This window comes from Malurus melanocephalus, unplaced genomic scaffold (genome assembly GCF_030028575.1).
Source record: "Malurus melanocephalus ecotype Western Australia unplaced genomic scaffold, MMel_1.1 scaffold_86, whole genome shotgun sequence".
NCBI lineage: Eukaryota > Metazoa > Chordata > Aves > Passeriformes > Maluridae > Malurus > Malurus melanocephalus.
In genome coordinates this window covers 730569-753876 of record NW_026623318.1, presented here as the reverse complement: position 1 = coordinate 753876, position 23308 = coordinate 730569, and the positions used below count along the sequence as shown (strand labels likewise).

Genomic DNA, 23308 nt, shown 5'->3' with positions numbered 1-23308 from the left:
ACACCGGAAGTGGGGGACATTGAGGGGACACACAGGAGAGGGTGTGTCCATCTCTTGGGGCAGCCACGGGCCTCACACGCCGATTTTCCACAGATATATTATTATTATTAATTATTATTAACAATTCTTTTTCTGTAAAAGCTCTAAAAATGGATAGAAATAAAAAACAAGGCGGGGGACACCCCCACGCTGCTGGCTCCTGGCCAGCGGGCACGGCGGGGGGCTGGGCCACCCCCCTTCCCAGCGAGGGGTCCCCACCTCCTCCCGTCCCCTCGCCCTCCGCGGAAGGGGGACGCGGCTCCCGAGAACCCGGTGGGGCTGGGTAAGGCCACGGCTGTCGGGCAGGGCGGGGCTCTGCGGGGGCCCCTCGGAGCCCGGGGGGCCCCTGTCCGTGCRGGGGTGCTGGGGGGTGGTGCCAGCCTAGCCCCGGCCCTCGGCGGGGTTGTATTCCGTCTCTCCGGCCGACACCTGGGAGATGCGCCGCGTGGAACGCCACAGCCGACGGTGGAACTGGCCTGGCCGCACCTGGGGACAGGGAGTGAGCGCCTTTTCCAGTCCCAAATCCTTTATCCATCCTCATCCTCATCCTCATCCTCATCCTCATCCCATTTCACGATCCTCATCCCCTTCTCCATCCCCATCTCCTTCCAGCTCCTTATCTACTTCCCTACCCCATCCTATTTCAACATTCTCAACCCATTCTCCATCCCCATGTCCTTCCAGTTCCTCATCCCATTCTCCACCCCCATCCATATCCTCTCCATCTCCATCCCATTCCATGATCCTCATCTCCTTCTCCATCCCCATCTCCTTYCAGTTTCCCATCCCWTTCTTCATCCTCATTCCTTCCCAGATACTCATCTACTTCTCCATCCCATCTTCTTCTCCGTCCCCATTTTCATCCTCATGTCCTTCCAGATCCCCATCCTCTTCTCCCTCTCCATCCCCATCTCCCTCACATCTCCACCCCATCCGTATCCCACATCCCCTTCCCCACCCCACCCCAGTCTCCCTCAGCTCTGCAGAGGAAAACTCGAGGTCCCCAYCCCAGGAGCACCCAGGGGACACTGAGCCACGTCCCCCTCCCCCCTGGTGTGACTGGGGGATCCCACTGACCTCTGCGGGCTGCCCTGCRCCCACCACGATGAGTTTTCCATCCTCCAGCCCTACCAGGATGTGGCTCTTCTCCTTGGTGACAGACACGCTGTGCACGGGCACCCGCATGGGCACGGGGGGCACGGCCGCCCTGAGGCTGGGGACACGAGSCAGGCATGGGACACCACGGCATGGGACACCATGGCATAGGATAACCCCGGGACGGTGGGGACGGGACAGGGCGTGGCCATCCCTCACCTCTGGAGCTCACGGATCTCCAGGCCGCACTCTGAGGTCCCCAGCACCACGAAGTCCTCGGTCAGGCACATGGCTGTCACCTCCCGGTCCAGCGGGACGGAGGACAGGAGCTTCCCGTTCACCGAGTACAGGTGCAGTGCGAACCTGTCCTGCAAGCAGCACGGGGGGAAGGAGTGTGGTGGCGGTGGCGGTGGCCCGGGGAGGACATGGGGACACCTGGACGTACCTTGGAGCAGGTCCTTTGCCCCACAGCAGTTTGCGCCACCACCTGCCCCTCGGGCCCCACGGCCAGGTGGGACAGGACGGCAGGAGGACAACTCTCGCCGGGCGGCCGCAGGGAGCGGATGAAGAGRCCCCGGCGCACGGTGTGGGTGATGATGGTGCCGTCCTAGGGGAGGAAGGGGACACAGGGTGACAGTGGTGGTGGCAGTGCCCGTCCTCTGCCCAGGCCATGGCCCCACCTGCTCACCTTGGAGCCAGACACGGCCATGTCCAGCTCGGTGCTGATGGCCACACACGTCACCTCGGCGTCGTGGCCGTACAGCACCTGTACAGGTTTGGGAGCCAAGCCGCTGGAAAAGCCACCCTGATGTTGGGGACACAGGGACATCAGTGACCTGGTGGTGGTGCCCAGCACGATCTGCCCCTGCCCCTTGAGCCCTTACCTGCTGTAGGACCTGCCAYACCATGCAGGTGGTGTCCCGGGAGCCAGAAATGAGGTAGATGCCGCAGAGGTCAAGTGACAGGCAGGTGACAACATCTGTGACACCCAGAGGGACACCATGAGCTACTGGTCCCCTCCCACCACGCTTGGCACCCTGATTTCACGGGATGGCACCACCATGTGTTTTGGGATGCGGAGTTGCTGCCAGTCCCATTCCAAGATGTGTTTTTGGGGGTGGAGGTGCTGCTCCAGATCTGAGGTGGAACCTGCACTATCCCCAGGAGATGGACACACTGGGAGGTGCCCCTCATGTGCCTCCCTCCATGGCCCTACAACCCCATGGTGCCATCACCAGACCTTCACCATCATCACCCCGGAGGGAGAAGGACGTACCGATGTGGCGGGTGATGTGCCCCACRACCTTGCCCTTGGCCAACGAGGTGACCCGGAGGCTGTTGTCCCAATGTCCCCCGCTGAAGAGCAGCTTCCCATCAGGGGACACKGCCAGCGTGCGGGAGCTGAGGTCTGCGCCGGGGGCAAAGGGGCCTTGCAGGAAGCGCTGGGTCCTGGTGGGGAGGGACATGGGATGGCAGTGGTGGCCTGGTGGCACCTCTGGGACCAGCCCCATTCCCCAGTGACTCACTTGGCATTGGTGACAGTGGGGTCTTTGGTGAAGCTGAAGTAGTTGGAGATATTCTTGTCATAGGGCAACCAGCTRTGGGTCCCCAGCAGGCCATTGGCACTCACGGTGACCTGGGCAGAGGGGCAGGGTGAGGTGACACCGTTCCCTCTGCCAGCCCCCCTGGTTTGATCCTGGACCCCCCTGGACCAGCAAAACACCCCTGTGCCTCAGTTTCCCCGCACTCACCAGGATGTCAGGGGATCCCTGAGTGATGAAGGAATGGGCCTGGTTCTTGGGGACCACGGCCTGCACCAGGGCCACCCCATCACTGATGCCCTGTGGGGACACAGTGGCTGCTGGGCACTCTCCTGGCCACCCCACCGCTCCCAGTCCCACCCAGGSGTGTCCTCACCTCCACAAAGAAGGACTTGAGCTGGTCCAGGTTCTCGAAGACGTTGGGGGAGCGGGTGTCGAGGCGGGCCAGCCTGCGGGCAGCGCTCTCTGCCGACAGCCGGGCCGGGTGGGGTTCCTGRGGGGCAGGGGACCTTCAGGAGGGAGGATGCCCCCAAAAGGGGCTGGTTTTGGGGGTGGGGATCTGAGCTACCTTGAGCAGCTGGCAGGGTGTCTGCCCGAAGTTGCTGATGATGCCCTCCAGAGCCTTGCGCTGCGTCTCRTCGGCGATGGCGTCCAGGTCCACGGCCCCTGCGGACAAGGACGGTCACGGGGGAGACACACCCTAGCAGATGTCCCCCTCCCTCTGCCCCACAGCTCACCCTCGTAGGTGCAGTAGTAGAAGACGTTGAGGGCCTCCACGGCAGCCGGGCCACGCTGTTTGTACCCAAAGATGAGGTCGATCCACTCGTGRAGGTGGGCAGAGACGTATTCCGACTCCTGTCCGAGGATGGGGTGTCAGGGTGGGCTGGGAACGGCCCCTGTGCCCCCAAAACGCCCCCAGGGATGGATATGCTCCCCATCTCACCAGGGCTTTGCGGTGCTGGCGGATGAAGTCCTCACGGGAGCGTGCCCACCGTGGCAGCACCACGTCCCCGACCTTCTCGTTGGAGAGCTGCAGGCAGCCCAGGTCAAAGCCTGTGGGCAGGATGGGGACGATGAGGGACATGGACCCCCTGTGCTCCCCGCAGCGGTGACAATGGCGTCCCTCACCGTTCTGGTTCTCCAGGAACTCCGGGAAGTAGAAGAACTCYGGGATGAGCTCCTTGACATCCACCGGGTTCTCCATGCGGGCTTGCCACGCTGCCGGCACCGAGTGGAACTGCCGGTCTGAGCAGTCGAACCTGGGGGCACAGGACACCTGGCTGGAGCCCGGCTGTCCCCACCCTGTCCCCTCACGCAGGATTCACGTGCCGGGTGCCCACCTGCCGCTCTGCAGCTGGATGTGCAGGGTGGTGAAGGGCTCCGTGCGGATCAGGTAGTGCATGACCCCRGCGGCGTTGGAGTAGTGGGTGCCATAGTGGAACTTGTCCACCGTGCCCGTGGGGTCCTCGAAGCTCTCATACCTGCAGGCCAGGTGGGATGGGGTCCACCAGGAGCCAGCCAGGTGCTCCCTGCATCCCACATCCTTCAATCGTGGGGTACTCACTTCTCCTTGACGTCACGGGCGTGCCGCTCGTTGGCCACCCCGATGGGCTTGGACAGGTCCCGGAACACRGCCGGGTTGGTGAGGTCCAGGGTCTCCGAGATGTAATCCCGCAGGATCCAGGGGAACTGTGGGGGCGAGAGGTGGGTGAGATGGGGGGGCAGGGTCTCACTGTGGGGGCAGTGGGGACGGAGGGCTCACCACGGGGTACTGAGACAGGTCGTTGTAGGTGCGCCCTGCGATGGTGTTCAGCTGCATGAGGTACTCAAAGTTGGAGATCTCCCGCAGGACCCATTTCTGGAGCAAAGGGACGAGATGGATTTGGGGGGCTGGGCAGACATCCCACCACCACACGGCGGTGCCCGCCCCATGGCCACCACTGGTTCCGGACCATTTCTGGAATCATGGCAGTCCCTGGTCCCACAGCTGTCCCCAGTTCCATGGCCATACTCGGTTTCACAGCCACTCCTGGTCCAATGGCCATTCCCCATCCCATAGCCATCCCCTGTTCCATGGCCATCCCTGCTCTCAGACCACCCCACGTCCCATGGTTGTTCTCACCCCATGGCCACCCCTGGTCCCATGGCCACCCCAGATCCACAGCCATCCCTGACCCCTGTCCATGTCCAACCCTGGTGCCATGGCCATCCCCATCCCCATCCCCACGCTGTCACCCTCCCCTTTGCCATGCAGGAAGGGGACACACGGGATGGGCGTGGAGGGGCCGGTACCTGTGTGAGTCCTGAGGCTTTGAGCAGCTCCTGGGGGGACCGGCTGCCRAAACAGATCTGGTTGGGGGGCCGCAGGCCAAGGATGGAGGAATACACCTTGTTCCTCACCTGGGGGGACAGAAGGATGCGGAAYGGCCGGAGCTTGGGCAGAGCCGTGGCCCTGGAAGGAGTCTGGGAGTGGATGGAGGGGTGGGTGCCCACCTTCTTTCTGAAGTTGAGGAAGTAGTTGGCCTGGTCGATGAAGAAGAGCTCGAGGGCGGAGCGGCGCAGGTTGTAGCGGCGCAGGTGCACCTCGCGCAGATGGGACAAGGGGCGCTTGAAGTCRTAGCCGATCCCTGCCGGGATGAGGGGACACAGAGCCCCCYGGGTGTCACCATCCCCTGCTCCTGAGGCAGGGATGGGGCTGGGTGGGGGTTCCGAGCCCCCCTCAAGGAGCACCCGCCATTACCTCCCTCCGTCTCCTCCTTCTCGCTGCTGCCGTCGTAGAAATAAACGTGCTGAGTTGTCACCTCCAGGCGCCCAGGGACCACGGCCACCGTCGTGATGAGCTCGCAGTCCTCTGACACCACCAACTTCTCCCGCTGGTTCTGCTCCTTGGGCTCAGCCCTGGGTGGCACAGTGGGGTGAGGTGACCCCGATGACACCCCCACACTGGGCAAACTGGTGCCRTGGCAGGGGTGGGGACACTCACTGGTTGTCCAGCACGGGGAGGTCCTCCTCGGCCAGCTGGTCATCCTCCAGCTCGCTCACCTTGGCCTCCTTGGCCATGGCGAGCGGGAGGGACTCAGCAGGGTTCTGGAGGTGCTCGGCTCCTGAAATGAGGAAGTGGTCAGCAGGACCCACCACCCTCAGGGCTGAGGGCAACTCCTGCAAAGTGCCCCCAAATTCAACACTGTCCATGATGTTTCCCAGCCCAACCCCACAGGTGACATCCCAGTGCCACCAGCCTCACCCAGGTTGTCCCGTAGGGCGCTGGCCTCCAGGTGTTGGTCAAAATTGAGGTTGGGCACCAGCTTCAGCCTCATCCGGGAATAGGTCTCTGCGCTTGACAGCTTCCAGCGAACCTCYGGGGGGTTCCTGGGGGACAGCTGGGAATGAGGCACCTCTGGGACCCCTGGCTGTGTCACCACCCAGGGACTGAGGGGCACTCACCGGTCGGCCCAGGCGGAGCGGGGCGAGGTGAGCAGGCGGCACAGGGACCGCCACTGCTTGAGCACYGTGCTGTGGTGGTTGTTGGTCTGCTTGAGGACATTGGCGTGCCGGGCATTCTCTGCCTTGGAGCGCTTTGCCACCGGCTCCAGTACCAGCTCCTACCGAGGGGGCACCAGAGTGAAGTCACAGCAGGGCTGGGGCTGTCCATAGGGTGACATCCCCAGGGCAAGGACAACGACCCCAGGATGATGTTGTTGGGATGAGGAGCACATCCCCAGAACAATGTCCCCAGCAGGAGGAGCACTTCCCAAAGGCAATGTCCTCAGGGTGACATCCCTGGGATGAAGAGCACATCCCCAGGATCAATGTCCCCAAGGTGAGGATGAGGAGGGCACAAGGAGGACAAGGAACCCCTCTGGGACAAGGAGGATGTCCCTAGGACAACATCCCCAGGATGAAGAGCACATCCCCGGGATGACATCCCAAGGGTGAGGAGTGTATCTGCAGGATGAGATCCCCTAGATGACATCCCAAGGGTGAGGATCATGCCCACAGGATGTCACCCAGAGTGACATCCTTGGGGTGAGGAGCAAGTCCCCAGGATGAAGAGCTCAGCCCAGGGTGACACCCCAGGGTGAGGAGCAGGAGTACCTGGAACAACTTGCGGCTGGCCGCCTTCTCCTGCTCGCGGCGCTGTGAGCTGCTCATCATGGCATCGTAACAGGCGTTCCAGAAGTTGGACATGAGGTCATGGCTCCTGGCGAACGTGTCCATCTCAAACTGGGCCATGGTGGGCTGCACCTGGGGGAGCACAGGGCCATTCCAGGGTTTGGCACCCACTGCTCACCGCCCAGGCAACCCCGCAAGGATTCCATCCCCACGGCACCCACGTGCTTCTCGATGAAGCCCCTCCACTCCGGGGTGGTGCAGAAGAGCTGGAAGTCCTCGTAGAAGGTGGGGCTGCCGTTGGTGGGGGGCAGYGAGGGCAGGAACTGCTGCAGTTGCAGGGTCTCGTAGCACTGATCCATCAGTGTCCGGACGACGGGCACCAGCCACGAGAAGGTCTCCGAGCAGGAATCCAGGGAGCGCCGCAGCGGCGTCTCCAGCTTCCCCAGGAGGTAGCAGGCCTCGTCCCTCGGCGGGGCCGCCGTGGTCTGCAGGAGGCTGTGCAGCTTCACCAGGGCCAGCGAGTGCAGCTGGGGGACAGGGCACATCAGGCGGGGCCGCGCCAGGGACAGCGCGGTGCCCGGGGAGGGGRCACCCACCTGGGGGTCCTGCAGCAGGATGTACCCGACGAGCACCCGCAGCCCCGCCTGCGCCATCTCCCGCAGCTCCGACGTGCCGCTGGCCAGGTGGTGCCAYGCGCCCAGCTTGTCCAGCAGGCTGCTGACCCCCTCGTAGATCTGTGGGACACCGTGAGACCCCTGCCAAGCCACCGGCTCCGGCCCCAGCACCCGGCCCTCCTCGGGTTTGAGTTTGGGATTAGAGTAGAACCCAAGCTGTGACAAACTAGTCTGGGATTGGAATGAGGCTGGTGCTCAGGAATTATGGTCAGGGGTCAGGATTAGGGCTAGAGTACAGGATTGGGGTTAGGGTTGAGCTTTAGGACAAAGGTTTAGGATTAGGATTTAGGAAATACAGTGAGATTACAGGTTGTGAGCAAAGGTTAAGGTTAGGGTTTACAGAAAGTGCTAGGGTTAAGATTAGGATTAAGGATTGGGTTTCATGACAAAGATGTGGAGTTAAGGTTTAGRATCATGATTTAGGAGGTACAGTTAAATCTGGAGTTTATGAGYTAATCTTAGGGTTTAGGGTCAGGGTTCAGAGTATGAAGGGTTGCATTTATGCTGAGGGTTGAACATTAATGTTCAAATTTAGGATTAGGGGTTAGGGTTAAGGTTGAAGGGTTAGGATTGGGGTTTGATTTAAGGTTAGGAATAAAGCAGAGGTTATTTCCTAAGATTAGGATTAGGTTTTGATTTAAATCTAGGATTAAGGTTGACGTCGTTTCCCAAGGTTAGGATTAGGCTTTGATTTAAATTTAGGCATATGGCTGAGATTATTTCCTAAAGTAAGGATTAGGCTTTGACTGAAGTTTAGAAATAAATCCGAGGTTATTTCCCAAGGTTAGGATTAGGTTTTGATTTTAATCTAGGATTAAGGCCGAGGTTATTACCCAAGGTTATGTTCAAACTCCGCAAGTAGGGCTGGGTTTAGGGCTGGGGCTGGCATTAGGGGTTCAGGATTAGCCGAGGGTTAAGGTTAGKGTTAGGGATCAGGAATCCCTTTTCCCAGGCACCTTCTCACTCCACAGGGCCTGGTTGTTGTGTCCCTCGGAGAACAGGAAATCCTGGAGCAGCCGCAGCAGCTTCAGGGCGTTGTGGGCGAGCCCAGGCAGCGCCGCCAGGCCCGACTCCTTCAGGTCCGTCAGCGCCGACTCCAGCATCATYTCCAGCAGGCTGTGGGACAGCAGCCGGCTTGGGGGGTGTCCTTCCCTGGGACACGGCCCCGGAAAACGGGCAGGACTCACCTGCGCTTGATCTCGTCCGGGGGCCGCACCAGCTCGCAGGCCGTGCCCAGCTTGGTGAGCACCGAGAAAACCTGGCCACGCTCCCTCCAGGCTGCGTCATCCCAGCCCTCCACGCCGCGCCACGTCACCGAGAAGATGATGTTGGTCAGGAGGTTGCACAGCTCCTCCTCGGGGGTTTGCTGCCGGYGGAGAGCGGGGTGAGAGGCGTCCAGAGCGCTCCAGGCTGGTGGGGATGGGGTTTGGGGCTCACCTGGGGGTTGCTGGTGTTGGAGATGTTGTCGCTGGGCAGCGCGTCCTGGCAGCTGCTCTCATCCAGCACGTTGGACAGGCTGGAGCTCTTGCGTGCTCGCAGCCCCGGGAAGGGCTTGAAGCTCTCCAGGGGTGAGGGTGTGCCGGGGCCGCTGGCCGGGGTCTGGGTGCCGCTCTCAGCCGTGGCCATGGAGCTGGTGCTGGCCAGGTCCAGCCCCAGGTCAAAGGGCGAGGTGGAGAAGGGGGACAGGGGGTGGTAGACACCATCAAAGGGGGGAGCATCGCCAGGGTTGGAGGATGAGCGGCTGGCCCGGTCCGAGGAGTCGAAGGACTTGAAGTTGTAGGAGTGGAAGGAYTTGGTGCGGCCGCTTGGGGAGATGGAGTGGTCGGAGAAGCCCTCGGAGAGCTCTGGGTCCGAGGCCTCRTATCCGAGCGGGAGGAAGACATCGAGCTCCTGGAGCTCAGTGGGCGGTGGGCTCGTCCCATCCTTGCCGGAGGGCTCGGAGAGGCGCAGGAGCTCCAGGCAGCTCGAGGGGCTCAGGCTGTGCTGGCGGCACTCGAAGGATTCCTTCACGTAGAGCTTGGTGAGCGTGTCCTGCCAGCCGGCCAGCCGGGCCAGCTGCTTCACCAGGTCCTGCTGTGCATAGATCARGTGGAAGAGCTGCAGGAGAAAGAGGAGAAGGGAGATTTGATGCTGCTGCCTCGGCTCCTCATGGGTGGACCCATTGCAGGAGCACCCCAGAACCTCCAAAACCATCATGAGGTGCTAGGGCTGCACCATTTCCATGCTGGCATGTCCATATCACCACCATCCCCAACACCACCACTTTTGGACATGGCTGGGTGGCCAAGGAGCTCACCTTGGTGACACTGCTGTCACCTCCCGCTGTGCCCCAGCTCACCTTGCGGCAGATGTCAAGCCGGATGCTCAGCTCAGCACGGTGAGACAGGTACACCACGGCCACCAGGTCCTTGTAGCTGGGAGGGTCTGTGGACAAGGAGAAATGGCACAGTGGTGGGACACTTCCTGCTGTTCCCAAAAGCCACCAAAGACCCCCAGCCAAGCTGAGCCATGCAGGAAGCCACCAGTGATGGTCCCATGGCACATGGGTGATGGGTGGGGCTGTTTTTTTTGGCACATGGTACCTGCCCCCAGGACCTGCTCYGAGAGGCAGCGGAAGAGCAGCATGGAGCCGGGAATGTCGCTGAGGTAGGAGATGAGCCCATGGTACCCGATGTCCTTCAGCTTCAGGCGGCTCTTGCAGCGCTCRGGGACCTTCTCATACTTCAGCATCTTGTAGAGGACCTGGTGGCACAGCAAGAGGAGGCAGCTTGGCTGTGACATCCCCACTGGGGACAGCAGGAGGTCAGTGCTGGGGACATGCCCTACCTTGAAAACCCTCTCCCGCACTTCATCTGAGAACTTCTTCTGCACCAGCAGGGAGAAGAGCAGCTCCACRTGGCCCGGCTCAAAGAGGAAGGCAAAGAGCTGCTCCTGAGCAGGGGAGCCCTTCAGCAGGCTGTGGATCACCTCCAGGGCGCCACACACCTGCAGAATATGGAGCTGGTTGTCCACTGCCCTCTGAGTGTCCCACTGGGACCTCAACAGCTTCTTCCCGGCCCATGGCTCGTGGAGRTGTTTGGGGACCATGGGGTGACACACGATGACACACCTGCTGCTCGTCCTGTGCCCCAGCCAGGTAATTCAGCAAGCTCTGCATCTCCTCCCCGGAGAAACTTCGGCAGAAGAAATCCTTCACCAGGCTGAAGAGGGATGTCTGCACCGTCCTGATGTCGTCGGTGGCCGGGGTCTTCTCCCTGGAGGTGCTGATGCACAGACACACATCGGAACATGTCCCTTGTCACCCGTCACTAGCATCATCCCAAAAGCCCCCACAAAGCCTGAGGAGCTCCAGAGAGGCTGGTGTGGACATCCAGACATCTTAGGCCCCACTGGGACATGTCCACCTCACACATTTGGGTCAGCTTKTTGCAGAAGCCACCATGCTCCTGGTGGCTGCTGGGGATGGATTTGGGAGCTGGGCACAGGCTCAGGATTGGGACATGGAATGTCCTGTCCCCACCACAATGCTCCCACACCAGCAGGAGGGATATCATCCCAAGAACATGGAGCCCAGCCAAAGCACAGCTCCCAGAGGTGAAGCTCACCCCCAATCCCACCACRCCAGCATTCCAGGATCCCAGCCCTGGGTGGCAGCTCACCCGTAGTAGGTCCGTATGGAGTCCAGGATGAACTGCACCCCGTACTTCTTGCGGATGCGCTGCTTGTGGTCCTTGACCACGTTGGCCAGGTACTGGATGTGACCTGCAGGGAAAAGGCGTGAGGATCCCACAGAGGCCGGGTGGGACGGGATGTTCCTGGGCATTCCCGGTTCCCACCTAAGCGCACGGCGAAGTCGCTGTTGCTCCAGATGYGGAAGTCGAAAAGGAGGTGCTGGTAGAGGAGGTGCAGCAGGAGCCCGCTGCCCTCGGAAGCCACCTGCTCCATGAGCATCTGCGAGGCCATCAGGGTGCTCATGTCCAGCAGAGTGCCGGGGACCTGCCATGGGCGATAGGGGACACTCACTTCCAGCCCCTTGGGAACGGCAAGGACAGGGGGATGGGGTTTTTGGGAGCCTCCCACACCTTGTGCAGAAGTGCTCCAATGATGGCTGGCCCGTGGCATTGCACCAGGCTCTCCTGGTTCACAGCGTGGTTCCGCAGGAAGTTCTTCACCAGCAGCAGGAAGGCAGCCACGCTGTTCCTCTCCAGCCTGCTCTCTGCAGGGCACCGGCAGCCGTGAGCCCTGGGACCACCCAAACCCCTTCCTGGAGGGCCCACCCACTTGTCTCTCCAAACTTTCCACCCCGTTCTCCTGTTTCCCCCAGATTTATGGAGATGGATGCCTCTGCTGCTTTGAGCTTGGGAATAAGTAGCTGGATATCTGGAGAAAGCATGTTCCCCTCATGCTGAGGGTTCCTGGAGCCAGGAACCTTCCCACAACGGTTTGTGACCAGCTGGGTCATAACAACATCCCAAGTGGTTYCTCCATCACCCTGTCACTCCTGGAGCCTGAGGCAAGGCCTCTCCTGCCTGTGGTGGACACCTGAGAGCTCCAGGAACACCTCCGTGGTCATCTCCAGCCACCCGAGCYGGACAAATCCCCCTCCACATCTGTGGAACTCCTCACCTGAGGACTTTCCCAGTGGGATGAGCAGGCCCTGGGCATTCCTGGAGGATGTCAGCTCTGGCCCCACCAGGTCGTTGATCTCCTGCTCATTCTCGGGCTCATCCGTCTTGGACCCCACTTGCTCGAGCAAGGGCAGGAACACCCCCATCCCACCCACGCAGTTGACCACGTCCTGGGGGAGGGAGGGGAGAGCTTTGCTGGGTGGTGCCAGCAACATGGAGGAGGAAGGGGCACCTGGGGTCCCCAAATGTCACCTGTGTCCCCCTGCACCACCCACAGTGCCCACCCTGGAGGTTGAGGACAGATGGGTCACAGTGAAGTCACTACCATGTGCAGAGTCTCTGCAGGGTTGAGGGGACCTGTGGGGGTCCTGCCCTGCGACTGTGCCCCAGGAGGGACACCCTGGCCTCCAGGCCAAGGGGTGGATGGGGCACCCTGTGCCCAGCCTACCTTGATGTCCCAGTTGACCACCTTGTGTCCCGTCAGCCTCCCGTCCAAGCCGTGGCTGGGAGAGAGGTCCAGGCAGATGTTGTTCTTGCAGGCCTGCAAGAGAACACCATGGGAGCATCCTCACACTCCTGGACACGTCCCTGGTGGCAGAGGGTCCACTGGCAGGAAGTTGTCCCTGTCCCCAGGGGGGTGGCTCTCCTCACCTGGGGGGTGTAGTACAGCAAGAGTTTGCTGCTGAGTTCCGCCATGTCACCTTCCAGGGTGAACGGGGATGTGACGTTTGGTCCTGGGGGAGAGGACTGGGGTGAGCTGGGACATGGGGAAGGAGATCCCAGTCACCACCAGCACCCCGGGGACATCCTCCATGTCCCACCCTGATTTACCTGCGCAAAAGAGAGCCTTGACCTGGGTTTGCTGCAGAGCCTCRCAGAAGATGGCCACGGAGCCCAGGTGACCCTCCAGCGAGGTGGGGCTGCCCCACTCCGTGTCCTGGCTTCCAGCTGCCATGGTGGCCACCACTCCCTCGGTGGGCAGCTGGGTGGGGGTCCAAGAGTGGGGGCCGAGGGTGSCGGGGACAGACTGGGAGCGTCCGAGCATGGGGTGTGGGGGGAAGACCAGCTCCGGTCCATGGGATGGTGGCGGATGGCCGGCAGCGGTGCCGGCCGTGGTGGTGGTCCGGTGGCCAGCGGAGCCAATGCAGCAGGAGGTGAAAGACTGGAACAGAGAAGGGATCACGCTCAGGAGAACAAGAGAAAGGATCAGTGAGGCCACGGGGAGGGGTCTGGCTGGGCACTGGGAGGATCCCCCACCTCGTGGAGGGACGGGAAGCGGAGCTGCGCTGTTTTCCGCAGGTGGCCATCCGCATAGATGCTGACGACATTCTGGCCGAAGGGCCGGCGGCCGGCGATGTGGACGATATCGATGCAGTGCTGGGGGGACAGAGGGACATTACAGCACCGTGATATCCCTGATGGRGCCAGGGACGGGGATGGGGATGACCCTCACCCAAGCTGAGTCGTTGAAGGCAAACTCTGGCAGTGCCACTGTCATGTAGTCCTTCTTGGTGCACACGGCCACCACCAGCACCCCGCCTGTGGTGAAGAACGCCTCAAAGCCCGTCCCGCCCGCCGTGAAGAAGCTGTGGGGAAAACCACAGAGAAAACCACAGAGAAAACCAGGATGGGGATGATGGTGCTGCCCCTCCTACCCCTCACCTCAGCCCCTCCAGCGGGCATCACCTGTAGAGCTGTCTCCTCTTCGGCCTCGCCGGCAGCTCGGGCTCCTCCTCGCTCAGGCACAGCCAGGCGTGGAAGGCGAAGGCGCTGCCGGGCCACTTGTGGATGGTGGGCACCATGATGCCGGCCATGCCGGGGCTCAGGTCAAAGCTCTGCAGTGCCCGCGGGGGCCCCTCRCCCCTGGCCATGCCGGACAGTGCCCGGATGACCGGAGCCGCRTAGGGATGGGGGCCCCGGCCCCGCTCGCGCCGCAGCAGCCGCAGGAGCTGCCGCAGCTCCCCGGGCCGGATGGAGAGGCTGCCCAAGGAGCGCAGCAGCTCCAGCAGGTTCTGGGAGCAAGCGCCAGGAAGTGCTGGCTCAGTGGCCAGGGCACCTAGCAGGGAGCCCACCATGCCCGCCTTGACGCAGGTGAGGCGGCTGGGCAGGGAGGCCTCGCAGAGCCGCCGCAGCCACGCCGACAGGAACACCTGGAGATCGCGGCACTCCAGYGCCGGCAGCCACGCCAGCAGGATCAGCAAGGGCTGCTCGTTGCGGATGGGGCGCRCTGGGAAGGAGCTGTGGTCACCCTCCACCGCCTGCAGGGATGAAGGAGGGRGGTTGGTGCAGCTCTGGTGCTGTGGAAAGGGATGGATCTGCCCCCAGGCCACCCTGGACTGGCAGCAGAGACCTTGTATAGACCCTTGTGCATCCAGAATCTTGGAGACTGTCATGCGCCCAGAATTTGGAGACCCCAGACATCAAGGGTCTTGGAGACTCCCATGTGTTTATGGTTTTTAAGATCCCATGCATCCAGAATTTTGGAGACCCCAAGCATGGAGAATCTGGGAGAACTCCATGTATCAGGGATCTTGGAGATCTCCATGAATCAAGGATCTCTGAGACCCTGGTGCATGAAGCACCTTGGAGACCCTCCTGTGTCCAGCAGTACCAGACAAGCAGTTACACATCCAAATCAGCATGAACTCCCAAAACCAAGCACAACTCCAAGCTAAAGACCCCAGGGCCTCTCAGGAGAAAGCTGCTGGGAAACCAGCAGGGTGGAGAGGATGGGTGGGCTTGGAATGGGAGTTGAGATCCACTAGGAACCCCCAGCACCAAGAGCTTTTCCTGGAGTCAGGAGAAGCAGGAGTGCTCACCATGTTGAGGAGCTCCTGGAGCAGGCGCTGGGTGGGCTGGCCCTGGCTCCTCAGCACCTCGTGGAGGTGGGCATAGCCGATGCGCTCCTTGAACACCTCCTGGAAGCACAGGGACACGTGGGATCCTGGCCCAGCCCCATCACGGGCTGAGCCACCTCAATCCGGATGGAAACACCCAAATCCCTCCAGTTTCGGGTCCCCTGCTCACCTTGGCCGACGGTGAGTTGCTCATGATAGCTGTGAGTACCCCGAGGGCATGGACAGCGATGGCGTCGGAGCTGCTGGCGGTGACCTATGAGGACATGGAAATGGGGGGCTGCCGGGACACAGGATGGAGGGGACAGCCCACTCGGGGGATGGTTGGGTTATGGGGTACCTGCTGGAGTCCGTCCCCGTTCYGCGCCGGAACCTCATCCTGAGCTTCACCCGCCTCCCGCGAGCTGCCGAGGTAGAGCTGTGGGACACGGGGTGGGCATGGGAAGGGGGTCTGGAAGGTCSCCACCCCATGGATGTGTCCCAGGATTGTTCAGAGCCAGGACTGGTGAGGAGGAAGGTGCCCAACCCTGGTGCCACCGACAGGGAAATGCCACCCTGTCCCAGGGCCATTTAAAAAAGAAAAGGTGAGGAAGGGAGGAAAAAAGGGTGAAGGTGGAGATGAAGATGCCCAATCCTGGTGTCACCCGGGTGTCCAAGGATTATTCAGAGCTAGGAATGGTGAGGATGGAGATGAAGGTGGCCAAACTTGGTGTTACCCTATCCCAGGATTGTTTAGCACCAGGAAGGATGAGGATGGAGATGGGGATGGGGAGGATGGGGACACCGAGGTGCTGTCCCATACCTTGCTGTTCTGGAGCAGGCGGATGATGTGCTCGAAGCAGTTGTTGCTGAGGAACACGGCCTGCAGCACCGGCCGGTCCTGGCAGCTCAGCATGGCCGGGATGGCGTCTGCGCACAGAGAGCCCGGCTCAGCCCCATCCCATTCCCGCATTCCTGAACCATATCCCCGTTCCCGACCTACCCAACATGAGCACGCGCAGGGTGATGAGGCCGCCGGCCGCCTCGGGTGCCAGGGATGCCGCGGGGAGGTCGGAGTTGAGCACCCTGAAGTATCCGTCCAGGAGGCTCCGCAGGGACACGGGGCCGGCGCCGGGGCTGGAGCTGTGCAGGACGTGGACGGCGGCCACCACGGAGCGCAGGGTCACCTCCAGCAGCGCGGGGGATGGGGGGGCCCCGCTGCCACCCCGCTGGAGGAGGCCCAGGAGCACCTCCAGTGCYGCCGGGGTGATGGCCTGGAGCGCGTTGGCCTGCGGGATTTGGGAATGATTATAATTCTAGCCCCCATCACGATATGAGCCCTCTATTGATCCTGTTACTTATTGAACCCAAGAGCTTCAGCGCTGCAGGTTTTACCTGGGGGGTGTGAATTAATTTAAAGCCAATTTTGGAGTTATTGATTAAATTGGTTTTTAATCGCTGTGGAAATTTAAACTGATTTTGGCTCTAATTCATTAATTCAAGGATTTTCCATCTTCCAGCCCACCAGAACTGGGGGTGATCCAGCAGCTTCAGCTTAAAAGCTTCCCATAATTTAATTTAATTACATTTAATTCTGTCAYTTAATTATCTTATTTTAAATTATTTTGTTTTACCTTATTATTTAACTCCTTAATGCAATTACTTAATTTAATGATATATTTTATTATTTTGTTTTATTCAGTTTTATTTAGTTCTTTAATTCAATTACTAATAATTTAATTATTTAATAAAATTTAATTAAATAAAGGTGAAATACTGAAGTAATTCAAGAATTAAATTTAATTAATAAAAATTTATTTCAATAATTTAACTATTTTATGTAGCTATTTATTTTGTCTTCACTATTTCATTTGTTTTAGCTTATATCATTATTTAAATTTGACTATTTATTTAATGATTTCGGGGTTTTTTGTTCTTTGTTTCATTTTAATTTATTATTTAATTTAATTCTTTCATTTAATTACTTAATTTAACCTTTCTGACCCGATTCCACCTAATTTAAGGCTGGAATTTTAAAAATTATTTTTAAAAGCTTTGGAAAATTCAGTGGTTTAAAYTCAGGGCCTTTATCTCTCTTGGAGTAAATAAAACTTTGGGGTTTACCCCTGGCACGTTCAATTCAACYGTTCCCTGTCTGCTTCCCAATAATACCTTGGATCCCGAGAGGACAGCTCCAAAGAGATGGATAATCCGGAGCTGGATTGCTTCCGGGAGCTGCTTCCCAGCTTGGAAACTCTCTGTGAGGATGACGAGGGAAAGATTTCATTGAAGGAGCAAACAGGAAAAAAAAAAAAAAAAAAGGAAAAAGGTCCTTTTCCAGAAAAAAAAAAACCCAAAAAACAGGAAAAAAGTCGCTTTTCTGGCATGTGGATGCTGGACTTTTCTGATGATGGAGAGGATGAGGATGCTCCAAATTTTCCAGCTCTGGTTGTGCCAGGCTAAGTATCTTTGCTCCAAAAAGTAGGGATTTGTTCCAGCCCTGGGGTCAGTTGGGGATTTAYGGGGAGGAAGTTTTAGGGGATTTTTGCAACTGTGCTGCTTCCGAAAGGGGTTTATGGGGCTTCCCCAGAAAGAATTCCCCTTTGTACTGATTTTTGTGTGTTCACCAGGTGGTGCTGGCTTAATTCCTGCTTTGAGATCCTCCACCTATTCCTAGGATCCTGGAGTTCCCATATGGACACAGGGAAGAGGTGCATGATCCTAAATTTGTGGGGCGGGTGGAAGATAATCTGGAACAGGTATAGGATCCTATATTTTCAGGGAGATACAGGATAACCTGGAGCAGGTGTAGGATCTTATATTTTCAGGGATGGGTTCAAGATAACCTGGAGCAGATACAGGATTCCTATATTTGTGGGACAGGTATAGGATAACTTGGAGCAGATACAAGATTCCTATATTTGTGGGATAGGTATAGGATAACTTGGAGCAGATACAGGATTCCTGTATTTGTGGGACAGGTATAGGATAACCTGGAGCTGATATAGGATGCTTTATTTGCCCTCGGATCATACACCTTTCCCTGCATACGACATCCCTACCTGAATCCTATAAATATTCCCTGATCCCACCCCTGTCCCAGCACCCTCCCCTACCCCTGCACCTTCCCCCTTCCCAGATCCCCCTTTTACCTTGGAAAAAGGCACCGAACTCAGGGGGCAGCGGGGCGGGGGCGAACTTGTATTTGCTCTTCTCCTTGGCACTGACRGATTCCCTGGGAACAGAGGGATGAGGTGGGGGGAATCTGGGATGGGGGAGGGATTTCGGGACTTGGGGGGGTTCCTCACCCGCTCAGCTGCCGWCGCCAGGTCTGGTAGGGGTCAAGGAAGCACTCGCAGAGGTGCAGGGCGTGGAGCATCCCGTTCTCCAGCTGTGTCCGATTCTCCAGCTGCGTCCYCTTTTCCAGCTGTGTCCCATTCTCCCGTCTCTCCAGCTGCGTCCCCTTTTCCAGCTGTGTCCCCTTTTCCAGCTGTGTCCCATTCTCCTGTCTCTCCACTTGTGTCCCATTTTCCAGCTGTGTTGCCTTCTCCAGATGTGCCCCGTTCTCTCGTCTCTCCAGCTGTGTCCTGTTTTCCAGCTGTGATTCCCGCAGCTGCCGGGAAAAGCCAGCTTTGATCTCCCAACAAGGTCCCAAAAAATTGAGWTGTATTTTTTTTGGGAATTTTACACTTTATGGGGGAGGATGGGATCATTAGACAATCAACCAATCAGCAGCCAGAGAAGTACAACTTACAGAGCTCCTGACCAATCAGATCRCAGAGCAGCACAATCTATGGAGATGCTAAACCAATCAGCACAACCTGTACAGCTCYGTAACCAATCAGCATCCAGAATCATACAACCTATAGAGCTGCTGACCAATCAAAGCCCAGAGCAGCACAACCTGTAGAGCTCTCAACCAATCAACATCAAGAGCCACATAACCCATGGACTCATGGACCAATCAGGTCCCAGAGCATCCCAACCCATGGATTCCCTGACCATTCAGCATCCAGAGTCACACAACCAAGAGAGATGCTGGCCAATCAGAACCCAGTCATACTGCCTATGGACTCACTGACCAATCAAACCCCAGGGCAGCACAATCTGTAGAAATCTCAACCAATCAGAGCCCAGATTCACACAACCTATGGACTCACTGACCAATCAGCACAGAGCTCCCCCCCAGTCAATCAGACCCTGTTCCCATTACCGTTCCCTGTTCTCCTTCACATTCCTGTTCCCATTCCCAGTCCCCTTTCCATGCCCATTCCTGTTCCCATTCTCGTTTTGTTCCTGTTTCCGTTACTGTTCCCATTCCTGTTCCCATTCCCGTTCCCATTCCTGTTCCCGTTCCCGTTTTGTTCCTGTTTCCGTTACTGTTCCCATTCCTGTTCCCATTCCCATTCCTGTTCCCATTCCCGTTCCCATTCTTGCTTTGTTCCTGTTTCCGTTACTGTTCCCATCCCTGTTCCCATTCCCGTTCCCATTCTCGTTTTGTTCCTGTTTCCGTTACTGTTCCCATCCCTGTTCCCATTCTCCCTCCCATTCCTGTTTCCCTTCCCATTCCTATTCCCGTTCCCGTTCCCCTTCCCATTCCTGTTCCCATTCCCGTTTCTGTTCCCAGTCCTGTTCCAATTCCCATTCTCATTCCTGTGCCCATTCCCATTCCTGTTCCTGTTTCCACTCCCGTTCCCATTCCTGTTCCCATTCCCACCTGGCTCCCGCAGAGCCGCAGCAGCCTCAGCACCTGCGGGAGGCAGCCGGGGGTCCTGTCGGGCTGGATGTTCTCCAGGTTCCTGGGAAATAAAACATTGGGAGTTCATCCATCACGGAGGGGTGGCAAGAAATTTGAGGAGGCAAGAGCAACGCTCTTAAAAAATCACTGTTATGTTTTAAATTATTTTTATTATATTACATTGAATCACTCTTTTTTACTTTTAATAAWAAAAATAATCTTTATTATTATCATTTTTTGGGATGTGATGCATTTTGGGGAGAGGATACAGTTGGGGGGAAAYGATGGAATATTGGGGGGAATAATGGTTTTCTAATATGACATTTTCCTTATACTAAATTATTATATTTATTGTTATTGATAATGATTATTCTCCAATTATTGATTTTRGAAATGTGATGCACTTTCAGAGGAAGACCACACTCTCAAGGGAATGACAGAATTTTGAGGGGGTAATAGTGGGTTTTTTATGRTTGTATTTTCACTGTTTTTATTATMTTGCATTAATATTCTTATTACTMCTATTACTATTATTTATTATTTTTAAAGATGGGATGCACTTTAGAGGGAATGCTGTGATTGGTGGGGGTAAATGCTCCGTTTTGGAGGTAAAACCTGTGTTTTGAGCAGTAAAGTCTGTATTTTGAGGTGATGTGATGCGTTTTGGGGGCTGATGAGCTTCGGGGTAGAGGGGATGCAGTGATTTGGGACATCCTGGATTACATGGAGGTGTGGTGTCCCTCAGGGAGGAATTCTATGGGATTTTTGAAGGGATGCACATCCCAGAAGGCACCTGGTGGTTTGGGACTGAGCCACTTTGGTTCCATCACCAAAGCGGGGACACAGAACACCCAACACTGGGGCTGCTCCATGCTGGGAATACTGGGACCAGGAGCAGCTGGATGAGGGGGAACGGAGGGATTTGGGGTCACTCACCTGCAGATGATGATGAAGAACTTGAGGAGCAGCAGGGCCTGGCCCAGCCCTGTCCCCCTGTCCCCGTCCCGTGTCCCCAGGGCCACGCTCTGGCCCAGCCTCTGGCTCAGCACCTGCAGCACCTCCCGTGGCAGCGCCGGGATCTCCGAGCCCGGATCCTCCGGCCTGGGCGGGATCAGGGGGCAGGATGTGACCCCCCCACGTCCCCACGTCCCCTGGCCCCCCCAGCCCCTCCCCCTCCCGCGTCACCGGATGGTTCCGACCACGGAGAGCGGATGAGGTGCCACAACCCCCACGTTCAGCAACCCACAGGTTTGGGGCCCCGCGGGGGTCACCAAGGGGTGCTGGGGGTCACTCAGGGGGTTTGGGGTCACCCAGAGGTGTTGGGGGTCACCCAGGGGTGTTGAGGGTCACCCATGGGGGTCAATCAGGGCACGTTGGGGCCCACTCAGAGGGGCCACCGAGGGGTGCTACTGTCACCTGGGGGTGTTGAGGGTCACCCAAGGGGATCACTGAGGTGTCTCAGGGCTCCTGTGAATCACTCAAGGGGAGTTATCTGGGGGGTCACTCAGGGGTGTTTGGGGTCACTCAGGGGTGTTTGGGGTCACCTAGGAGGGTCATCCCGAGGTTTTAGGGTCCCACCTGCGGGGCTCCAGTGAGGGCAGGGCGATGACCCTCTCGAAGCTGGTGACGAAGGCCTCGAGCCACTGCTGCAGGTAGGACAGGTCCTTCTGCAAGGGAGGGTGGGGCTGGGGCCAGCAGCCAATCACAGTCTTCTGTGGCCCCCGCCCGCAGGGATTGGCCAATCACAGTCMTCCATGGGCCCTGCCCTCAGGATTCAGCCAATCACAGCCAGAGAAACCAGCCCTGCCCACTCAGGCATGTGAGAGACACCTCTGGTAGCCACTGACCAATCACAGCCCAGAACCGCACTACCTGTAGAACCACTGACCAATGAGAACCCAGCACAGAACTACCTGTGGACTCGCTGACCAATCAGCAGCCAGAGCCCCAACACCTGTGGAGGTGCTGAGCCAATCAGAGCCCAGCACAGCACAACCTGCGGAACTCACTGACCAATCAGCTCACAGAACACCTGTCCCTGCAGCCAATCAGGGCCAAGTGGGCCCTGCCCGGCCCAGCTGTGGTTGTGCAATGGTGGCAGCGGTGGCAGCAGGGACAGTGGTGACAGCGGTGATGGCAGTGACACACCCACACCAGGCATCCCCACCCAGCGCCCCGGGAGCACCCACAGCCCTGGGCACTGCATGTGGCACCTTGGGGTCACTCAGAGTCCTGAGCACCCCAAAACGGCCCCTTTGGGGTGCCCCACATCCCTCAGCACCCGATGCTGCACCGTGGAGTCACCCAAGGCCCCGAGCACCCCAAGAGGGCCCCTTTAGGGTCACCCACGTCCCTGAGCACCCGGCGCTGCCTCCTGGGGTCCCTCACAGCCCTGGGAGCTCCAGTACATCACTGTGGGGTCACCGACATCCCCGTGCACCCCACTGCACCACCATGGGGACCCCTGCACCCCAATGGAGCCGCTGAGGGTCACCCAGGTCCCTGAGCACCCCGAGTCACCGCCACCCCCGAGCCYCCAGCGCAGCACCCCGGGGTGTCCCCCCCGGGCAGGGACCGTGCCCCCTCGGAGCCAGCCCCATTCCCACGGGGACCAGCCCCCCTTTTCCGGGATCCCGAGGCTCCGATGGCTCCCCTAGGCATTGCCACAGCSGGGGGGGACCCCAAAATCCTCCTGCCCGCGATGTTCCACTCCCCCCCAAGCTCCCGCATCCCTCGGGACGAGCTGGGGGGGTCCCCATGTCCCCAAAGCCCGGTACCTGTCCCCGGGGGCGGCCGGGGCCATCCATGACCCCGCAGCTGTGGGAACGGCGCCGGCGCAGCGGGGCCGGAACGGGGGGGGCGGGGAGGGGGTTTGGGCGCCCCCCCTTTTTGTCACCGCTGCCGCTCGTGCAAAGCCACCAAAAAAGCCCCAGAGCGTCAGGAAATGCCGAGTCACCCGCGGCCCCAACGGCGCTTCCTGCCCCCGCTGCCGGCTCCGCTCGGGGACACCAGYCCCGTTTGGGGACACCGGCACCGCTTAGGGACACCGGCCCAGCCTGGGGACAYCGCCCCGTTTGGGGACAGCGGCTCTGCTTGGGGCACCAGGGTGCCGCCCGTGCCCTGCGTCCTTGCGCCCACCCGACAGCTTCGGGATGTCCCCAAGCTCGCGGTGGTGGCAGCACGAGGAGCTGGGTTGTTTTATCCCGGTATTCCCTGGAAATCCGACCCCAAATCCTGCCCTGACCCTGCCGCGGGCGCTGCGGATCGTTGAGTGTGCCCGTTCTTAGAATCCCGAAATTCCCGGGACACCCACTCGGAGCTGCCGTCCCGAAATTCCGGGGGCACCCACCTGGAGCTGCCGTCCCGAAATTCCCGGGTCGCCCACCCGGAGCCAGTGTCCCAAAATTCTCTGTGCGCCCACCTGGAGCTGCATCCCCAAATTCCCGGGGCGCCCACCCAGAGCCGCCGTCCCGAAATTCCCGGGGCTTCCCCCGGAGCCGCCGTSCCCTGCCGGTGCCGGTGCCACCCCGCGGGGCTGTCGCAGCCGGTTCCCGGCTGGCAGAGCCTGTTCGGCGGCTTCTGGGCTCGGCCGGCGCGGAGCCGCCTGGGAGCGCCGGGAACGCCGAGCCGGGAGAGCCGAGCCGGG

General features: G+C 59.1%; 1 protein-coding gene across 1 annotated transcript; it reads right to left on the bottom strand.

Moving 5' to 3' along the window:
- Window positions 1-68: 68 nt before the first annotated feature.
- NBEAL2 (neurobeachin like 2) lies at window positions 69-23294 on the bottom strand. Its single transcript, XM_057367840.1, is given in 55 exon segments — window positions 69-525; window positions 1117-1252; window positions 1354-1502; window positions 1580-1741; window positions 1823-1939; window positions 2019-2113; window positions 2411-2583; window positions 2661-2770; window positions 2886-2975; window positions 3052-3168; window positions 3244-3341; window positions 3413-3530; window positions 3619-3728; window positions 3804-3934; window positions 4016-4156; window positions 4240-4364; window positions 4438-4533; window positions 4968-5302; window positions 5416-5573; window positions 5659-5779; window positions 5920-6044; window positions 6120-6277; window positions 6771-6920; window positions 7010-7315; window positions 7385-7522; window positions 8419-8578; window positions 8650-8828; window positions 8900-9168; window positions 9171-9304; window positions 9456-9559; window positions 9801-9886; window positions 10045-10204; window positions 10289-10447; window positions 10572-10725; window positions 11122-11224; window positions 11299-11458; window positions 11545-11678; window positions 12089-12260; window positions 12539-12631; window positions 12742-12824; window positions 12922-13252; window positions 13348-13467; window positions 13544-13676; window positions 13777-14348; window positions 14910-15008; window positions 15118-15201; window positions 15748-15854; window positions 15928-16213; window positions 17097-17182; window positions 18077-18159; window positions 18233-18537; window positions 19642-19723; window positions 20599-20763; window positions 21241-21329; window positions 23012-23294. Coding segments are annotated over 55 exon segments (8340 nt in total). The 5' UTR covers window positions 23096-23294; the 3' UTR covers window positions 69-420.
- Window positions 23295-23308: the final 14 nt, after the last annotated feature.